The sequence below is a fragment of the Python bivittatus genome, unplaced genomic scaffold (genome assembly GCF_059951505.1).
Source record: "Python bivittatus isolate LINGU-HERP-01145 unplaced genomic scaffold, Pbiv_v1 ctg000320_np1212, whole genome shotgun sequence".
NCBI classification, from domain to species: Eukaryota; Metazoa; Chordata; class Lepidosauria; order Squamata; family Pythonidae; genus Python; species Python bivittatus.
The window spans coordinates 14,403,230-14,412,003 of record NW_028277052.1 but is presented as its reverse complement, the minus strand read 5'-3'; the positions used below and the strand labels follow the sequence as shown (position 1 = coordinate 14,412,003).

The following is an 8,774-nucleotide window of genomic DNA, read 5'->3' as shown; positions in this document are numbered from 1 at the left end:
TGGCAGAGTACATTTTGTGTGTACTGTTCACAGCTGAACAATGGCGATGCACTCTTGTTTTCCATAGGTGCCAGTTATTGCAAAGGCAAGAAGACTTCTTCACCACATGGTTAATTTGTCAAAAAAATATTGGGGGGGTTGGAGATAACATCCCGCATTTTTAGAAAAGGACTTTTTTGCTGGATGCTTTCACTTCACAGCGCAGCCCTGATGAGCTCTGAGCAACACAATCTGGGCCTGTCATGTTGTTAACACATTTTTCCGTATGCCAGTCTTTGGGGGAAAGCTGTTTACCAGATTCCCTGTCATTCTAAGCCTCTCCCTCCCTTTTCTTTTCCTTTTTTAGCTGCTGTTTCAGGCACCCGTGTAACAAATCCTTCCCTTGAAAAAGTAAACAAAGGGGTTATGATCGTGAGATGAAAGAATAAAGTTATGGCAGAGCTACAGAAGTGACTCAGATGAAAATGGGGAAGGCATCAAAAGGCAGGGAGTGCCTAATGACCATAAACGACCCAGACTCATGACCCTTGAAAACATTTCCTCTCAGTCCTACGGCGGCTTCAAAAACAAGTCCTTCAGAAGATGCCCCATGAATACGGAAATGCGTCAGAACAGAAGGCACCTTCTGAAATGTAGATAGTGAATCAGGCTAAATCCAGGATCCATTTTATTTAATGGATATCTTGTCTTTCTGTATTTGATGGTGTGCAACAATGTCAAAGCTACTGTACCATTCAAGGTGTGCATGACTTTTGTTGACTTTAAGGACACATCTGTGTAGTTTTCTGGGCAACAGTAGTAAAGTGGATTGCTGTTACCTTCTCCTGGGATTTTTTTTTTTTTTTAAACTTCTCAGTGTGGTCTACAGCCCGTCCGTATATTAAGCAGACCCGATCCTGCTTAGTTTCTGAGCCCAGAGGAGGTTGGCTACCTGCTGAGACAATGTGAGATGGAGCTCAAAGTAAAAGTTCTCTACGTAGCTATTCATTCCACTTATTTTTAAGTCCAGCTTCTGTTGCGGTTGACTCATGGAATCCACCAGCCGTTGGAATCCTGGCTTCTCTAACAGCAGCAGCTCTGAGGTAGCATTAAGGAACAGCTCAAATTCCAGCTCTCAGTTTACTAGTGTGCAGCTGGTCCAGTCTTTCAAACCTCTGATCATCCCCTGCTACACCTTGGTGGTGCTTGTTGGTATCTTTGGCAACTACCTACTCCTTTATGTTATCTGCAAGACCAAGAGAATGCACAACGTCACCAACTTCTTCATTGGAAACTTGGCCTTCTCAGATATGTTGATGTGTGCAACCTGCATCCCCTTTACCTTAGCATATGCTTTCAGCCCCCAGGGATGGATCTTTGGGAAGTTCTTGTGCTACTTTGTGTTCCTGATGCAGCCCATGACTGTCTATGTCTCTGTTTTCACTCTTACAGCTATTGCTGTGGACAGGTAACCAAGTGTTCCCAATCAATCAAGAGTCTAAATTTTGCAAGCTCTAGTCCTATGGCTTGGTTCACACACTTCTCACTAAGCTGTCATATTTGACTTGAAAACCAGAGCATTTGGCCTGCTGTGTGTTTCTCTTATTCGGTTTTGGCCTAGTGCGTTGTGTGAATCTAAACACTGTGATTTATTCAGTAAACCATATTTAGACAAATTATGCCTTAACACAATGTGCAAATCCAGGTTCTGGGTTAAGAGGAAGCCCTGCAGCTCAATGGTGAAACTTGCTTGGCAGGAGGAAGACCTCATATTCAATCTTTGACTTGCCTAGGTAAGTTGAAATACAACTCACCTTGAGGGCATGAAACTGGGGATGCTTGGGTTGCCCTGAAGGACTGAAGCTCTCTAGGAAGTTGGTCAAGAGTTCTTCACTCTTCCCAAACCCTACTCATAAATTGTGAGAATTGATCCTGGGGTTCTCTACATGCTAAGCATGTACTTACCATTACATTTTGGCCCTTTCCTTAGGACAAGGTGATAGGTGAACCTTGTTCTTTCTGATGTTCTATAAATGTCCTACTGTTTTAATTTCATTCCTGCCAGGAAGGAGCTTATTATGGTTGGGGGAGGTTGTTCTTCCTTCTGTATTTCCAGCAGAGAGTTAAAAACACAAAGTGTTTACTGGCTGATCATCCTCATCCTGTTGTCTGCTGTTTTCTACGCCTCACTTTTCATCCTTCCCTCTCCAAGCTGTCGTCATGTTTCTAACTTGTGGCCAACTGGGTTGGTAAATAAGCTAATTTTTACATCCCTTTCCCTCCTTGGGAGGGCTGAGCGAATGCCTATGACCAGAGAATTAGACTCACTTGCTCTGCTGCATCCTTCTCACAGTCTCGTCCAAGGAAGGACCACAGCGGCAGCTGGTTCCTTATTGCAGTGGGAATTGTCCCTGCCCTGCCATTAATAATGTGATATCTTATTATTTGTCACAGAGAAAGAAATCATTTCATGGCCACCAAATGCAGCTGTTGTCTTTGGAAAGCCAGACGCGGATGTAGAAACTGTTTGGAACAGGGAGTGGGTGATACAACATTTCCATAGCAACACAGCCCTAGCAAGGTTGGAGGGGCAACTTGCAGTCCACAGGTTCCGCCAATCCATTGAACAGCCTCTCCGAGAGGAGGGGGGCACATTCCGAAAAGTAGATAAGACCAAGACAAGAAGTTGATGGTGACGGGACTAAATGAATCATTAAAAGATAATTAAATGAAATAATTCTATACATGGAAGCCACAATTGCAGGGCAACCTTTGAAGGGGTTCTGGAAAGTGTCTGTTCGGGCTTTCAGAGGGTTCGTGGTACCCTGGACTAAGTTGGAAATAATAATTATTTAAAACAATGGGCCAGATTGTGTAAGAGATCTAATGATGCCTACAGCCCCTCTAGCAAAGGGGAATAAGAGCCAGCTCCTCACCCTTCCCAGGCAGATGTATTTGTCATGTCCATAACAGGACATCTATTTGCACAAAACCATCATGGATAAACCTAGACTACATCTGATTCTTGGCCATGCATTTCCCTGAATCTGGATGTGCACCAGATTCCATACGTGTTGGCCTTTGTAAATGGTACTTGTGATGGCTCGGCGAAACAGAAGATGAGACAGAGAAGAAAAAGAGCATCCTTCACGTGGACTGAGCTGCAGATCTGGGTGGGTGCATTGTGTAATCCTAGCTCAGGGATACTGAATGATCCATGCAAGATCATATTTAACTCACAACAAAGCAATGCTAATTAAAGGCGTGATATTGCTGGCATGTGGAAGCGGTAGCAAGTTTCTGTTATCAGGGGCCACACTTTATTTGAAATAGTATATTAGGGCTGCCACAAACTGCAGAGGCCCTGGTGCTAATGCAGTGATGTCTCCAGAGGGAATGGGATATAAATTTCAGCCCTCTCCTTTTTGTATATTTTTAAAAACAGAAATAGGTTCATTAAGCCTATCAAAGCCAACACACTTACCGGCCCTACCAGTAGAAAGTCATTCCATCAGCCTTTGGCAGTTTTGTTGCCAAATGTTGTGATACAGTCTGGAAGGCTTCAAAGACTTCAGAAAAGCTACCTTTTCTTAGCTTAAGGTAGGCTTGCTTTATTACATTTTTAATCTCCTTCCGAGAACTCAAGGCTGTAGACAGAACTGCCCATTCCCTCCATTTCACCTTCACGAAAAGGATATCTTCCATCAAAGAGCTATGGTTGGACAGCTCTTGAGATGGAGAAGCTTCTTCCGCAAAGGGCCTACGGGGAGGAATGGAGAAAATACTGCTATATTGGTTGCTGCTAGTACAGAAAATCCTCTATAACCAAATGAATGTTCTTTGTATAGTAATGGAGGATTTTTTGCAGTGTTCCCTCCAATCACAAGGAGAGAGGGAGGCCTTTGAGGTCTTGCTATGGAGAATTGGTTCATAATTCAATATCAGAATGCAGACAGTGATAATTCCTGATTGATAGTTACCATTCTCAAAGCAGCTGTTGAGTACAGCACATCGTTGCAAGGATGAGATGATACATGAAAAGAATCCTTTGTTGCTGTTGAAACCATGTGTAAGTCAGTGAACATTCCTGATTTCTTTTTAATTATAATCATTATCTTTTTAAAGCGGCAACTGATTACATTGGTTGAGATATACAGAAATGTATGCAAACCTGGATCTTTTGGTGATGTGTTTCCTCTGTTTGGTGGCCACCCTAGAGAGAAGGAAGCAAGTTTCCATTTAGCAAAGTTCCCCATACGTGAAAGAGATGGGCTTATTATCCTGGGCTGTACAGGTGTAAGTGTTTTTCCTTTTATTTTGATATTGTCCAAAAGCAGCCTCAAAGCGTAAGATACCTGTTAGACTTTGCAACCTTGGAGAGAATTTAGGGAACTGGCAGTGACTGGGAACAGAGGCCATTGAAACAGGCTAGGAACTGGCAAGGGGAACAGCAAATGTCATGCCAATATAAGCTTTTTTCAACAGCTCAGCAGTGGGACACAGCCTTATCTCTGAAAACCAAACTTTAGGAAACTTTGGCATACACACACACATACATATACACACATACCTTTTTAATTAAGTTTCAGAAAAAAAGCAAACTACAAAAAGATCGAAAGGAGAGGAAAAAATAACAAAAGAAAGAAAAATACAGAAAAAAGAAAAGTAACTTCTAACTTTCCTTGGTACAGGCATAGGTGTTAAATAAATTCACCTCTTACTCCAATATCTTTTAAAAAATAATAAAAACTATCCTTTAGTCTAACATTAAAAAAAAACTTTACAAAATAAGTCTAGACCAACAAAAATACTTTGGCATGTATGTTTTAAGGAGTGCTTGGTTAATTGGCAGGTTTTGAGAGAGGCCAGGAAGAACCTGCTGTGTAATACTAATTGTCCACCTGAAAAGAAAGAGAAGTCTCTGTGATTCATTCTTCCACAATATATACTACCCCCATTATTTAATGCTGTGATCAGGCTGCTGATGGCATAATTGCAACTGCCAAGGACTGAGATTGTTCTGGGGTGGAAGGACATGTTTTCCTTTTCCGGCTTTACCTTGGGACATGCCTCTCTTATTTAATTAATGACAACAGAAATGGAAGATCAATTAAATCAAAGAAGGGGGTGGGAAGGAGAAGAATGCTGGATTAAGTCCACGTCACCCTGAAGCCTCTGGCAGCTTTCGTGCTCCAGCCTGGAATTTTCGGCAACTCATCATTAGCTGGTTCTCTTAATCTTTCGTGCAGACCTTATTAATTGGCAGCGCTACCAGAGCTAAGCCGGAAACGGTCTGTGGACTGGGCCAAGCAGGGAAGCAAGTATCAGAAGAATTCAACCCCCAAAAGGCCTGATCCCTCTGTTGCATCAAAAACCCAACTGAAAATGGTGCAAGTGACGCTCTGAGTCAGCTAAATGTTACAATTTTATGCACACTTACACAGGAGTAAACCCCAGTGAACTGAAAACTCCAGGTGGGTGTATGTGTGTGCATCTTCTGGAGAATTGTGCTGAAGTTTGATCCTCCCTCCCTGCAGATGCACACACCCCAGGATACTTTTTATTTCTTGTACAATCTCACACTTCCTTCCAAGATCATATATTAAATCATAGAATCGTAACAGCAGAAGGGAGCTTGGAGATTATGCAATCCATTCCTTTTCAATGGAGAATCTGCAAGGCCAGATACCACTTTATTAACCCTAATACATGGAGGCCCAGCCTCTGGTTTAATTCCTCCAGCAGAACAAAACTGGCCATCTCCAGTTTCATTGTTCAACAGCTTATATAACTGGGAAGGTTTCCCTGATGTTTAGCCCAAAATCTAATTCCCTGCCATTTTCAGCCATTCATTTTAGCCACATTTTTGGAATCCATGGAGATCGACAATTGATCTGACGTTAACATCTCCATGTTATGGAGTGGACCTGAGGTGGTGATGGTGGGGGAACACTCAGTTATACTGATATTTGTGTCCATCAAAGCCCTCAGCGTTAAGCTACTTGGGTAAGAAGAATAATGCACGCTGATTGGAAAGACAGCCTGACAACCTATCTATTTAATACGTGGGTTCACGGCCAATTAAAAGTAAAAGGGTGCTGGGGGACAACAGTTGTTGTTATATTGGGTCTACAGGTCACCTTGATTAAGTTGGCTGTTTTATTGATTATATATTAAGATGATTGTGGCATCTAGGAATGTTCCAACTATTACTGTTATGTTACCAGTACTGATCCTAATACTCATGATGATGACAATGATGATGATGACGACCATAAGAAACATCATTGCTTTTTATGCTGCGTTTTCTTCCCTTAATTATTACTGTGCCTGAAATTTATCTTGGATGTGGTCCTCTTCTCTGTTTTAATTTTTTCTATTGTTTTAGCATTTTTAAAGTTTTTTTTTTCTTCCTGCTAATAGATTTGACAGCACCCTACAGAGCTGTGGTTAGGGATGATGGAGAAGCAGAAATAATTAAATAAAAGAGCAGAGAAAGGCGTGAGAGGGGAGGTCATGCTTATTTCTCTTCCTCTCTGCTCTCCTAGGTATTACACCACTCTGCATCTCCTGAAGAAACGCATCTCATTTACAACTTGTGTGTACATCATTGGTGGGATCTGGCTGCTCTCATGTGCCCTGGTAGTTCCAGCTGTTGCCCACACCTACCATGTGGAGTTCCAGAAAGAAGGCTTTGCCATTTGTGAGGAGTTCTGGATAGGAGAAGAGAAAGAGCACCTGGCCTATGCTTACAGCACCTTGATCATCACCTACATCCTGCCCCTTTCAGCGGTCTCCCTCTCGTACATCTGCATCACCATCAAGCTGAAGAACCGTGTTGTGCCGGGTCATCCAACACAAAGCCAGGCAGAGTTTGACCGGCTGAGAAGAAGGAAGATCTTCCGCCTCCTGGTGTTGGTGGTGGCTGCTTTCGCTGTCTGCTGGCTCCCCATTCATGTCTTCAACATCATCCGTGACATCAACATCAACCTCATCAACAAAGAATACTTCCTTCTCTTGCAGTTGCTCTGCCACTGGTTCGCCATGAGCTCTTCCTGCTACAACCCCTTCCTTTATGCCTGGTTGCATGATCGCTTCCGAAGTGGGTTGAAAGAAATGTTCACCTTCAAGAAGAAGATAATCCCTGCCAATAATTGTGTTGCAGTCAGTGTTATGCTTTAGATATAGATTCAAATCCTACAGTAAGTAAGGCAAAGTCTCTTTTGAGTTGAGTTCAACTTCTTGTGATTTCATAGAGATGTCCATATAGTTTTCATATAGTGAAGGGCATATGTGTACACATAGGAATAGATCATTGTTCTGACCTTCGTATGTTTTGGAATACAAATCCAGTAACCCCAAACCAGGAAATGCTAATGGTTAGGGCATCTAGGAGCAGTAGGACAAAAAGCTGAAGCATGAATAGATGAATGGACAAATAGATAATTTTCCAGCCTGATGCCCTCTTGGACTACAATCACCATGATCACTCACCATTTGCCATAGTGCCTGTTGCTGCTGCCGAGACCAGACCTATAAAGCAGTTGTGGTAGCACTGGATTGAAGAAAGCCAAATCAACAACTGGAAACCCCTTATGGACTTTTTGCTGGAAAAAAAAAGAAAAATGAACTTGTGATTTATGGGTTTGAAAATTAGAAAAGGTAGTTTATGGAAAGAAGGAAATTATGTTTTACCCTCTCTTAGAGAGAGAGGGTAAAATATAAATGCATTTATAACTGCTGTCAAAAAGATTGGAAGCTGCTTCTTTATAATCTTTTTTCTTTTTTTCCTTTTCCTTTTTCTATTTTCTTTCTTACTTATTCACGTCCTTATTTTTTTTGTTTTTTTCTAATTGGTATTGTTTTTATCTTGTTAAAAATTTCTTCAGTTCAACTGATTTAAAATATCTTTTGAATTGACCAAACAATACCAAATTTAAATGGCTAGAAAATAGGTTATGATGAGACTATTTAAAAAAAAATCTTTACAGAAAGTTACATATGGCAAACTGAGTTCATGTGGGAGGGAAAACTTTTTCTGTGGTACATACTGCATTATCTAAATGGAGTGAAAAAGGATGGCTTTTCAAAAGTATTGTTTTCTCGTATGCACATGCTGACAAATTTTAATGGGCAGGTTCATTAATTGACCCAAACGTCTATGAGTAATATATCTACTTAGAAGCAAGTCCCATTTTCAACAAGGCTTATCCACAGATAAACCTGTATAGTACATTTATAGAACTGTAGCTTTTCAGAGTTTGCTGAATTGGCATCCTTCACCACTGGCCCACACAGCAAGGCTGATGGGGGCCTGTGTTCAGCCACACTTGGCATTTCCTCAAACTCCTCTTTTCCCATGTCAGAACCACAGTACAAGGGACGACGCACAGTTTCTAGTGCGTAATCACTAACACGTTCTGTAACATTTATTTCTTTCATGATTGATTGCCCATCAGAAGCACTTCCATGGGAATGAACCATTCATCCTACTTCAGTATCCCTCAATAAATCATGCATTTACTTTCTATCACTATGCGAACAGGAAGTGGCTTATTAAAGCAACCATCAACTTTACAGCCAGATAAAAACAGTTTCTTTGCCTGCCTGTGAATTTAATAGCCTTTAAAAAAAAAGAAAAGAAAGAGAGGCTTCAATCTGCAACGGTTTCGTTCTGTGGATGGCTTTCAGTGCTAAGATGAGTTTAGCTATTGTGTGTGTGTTTTATTACAAATACTGCCTCTGAAGTCCAATGTGAAAAAGAAGTGTAAATGTTCTCAATCAATTCATCAAAT

General features: G+C 41.4%; 1 protein-coding gene across 1 annotated transcript; it reads left to right on the top strand.

Moving 5' to 3' along the window:
- Positions 1 to 350: 350 nt before the first annotated feature.
- On the top strand, positions 351 to 7,263 carry LOC103063880 (prolactin-releasing peptide receptor-like). The gene is made up of 2 exons (XM_007427508.3): positions 351 to 1,447; positions 6,528 to 7,263. The coding sequence occupies exons 1-2, from the start codon at positions 1,029 to 1,031 to the stop codon at positions 7,159 to 7,161; spliced, it is 1,053 nt and encodes a 350-aa protein (XP_007427570.1). The 5' UTR covers positions 351 to 1,028; the 3' UTR covers positions 7,162 to 7,263.
- Positions 7,264 to 8,774: the final 1,511 nt, after the last annotated feature.

What these genes read in the sequence shown, in the direction of transcription:
- LOC103063880 (XM_007427508.3), top strand. Translation starts at nt 1,029, where the DNA reads ATGGAATCCACCAGCCGTTGGAATCCTGGCTTCTCTAACAGCAGCAGC. An exon ending in ACAGCTATTGCTGTGGACAG is followed by an intron (nt 1,448 to 6,527) that starts GTAACCAAGTGT and finishes CTGCTCTCCTAG; the next exon opens with GTATTACACCACTCTGCATC.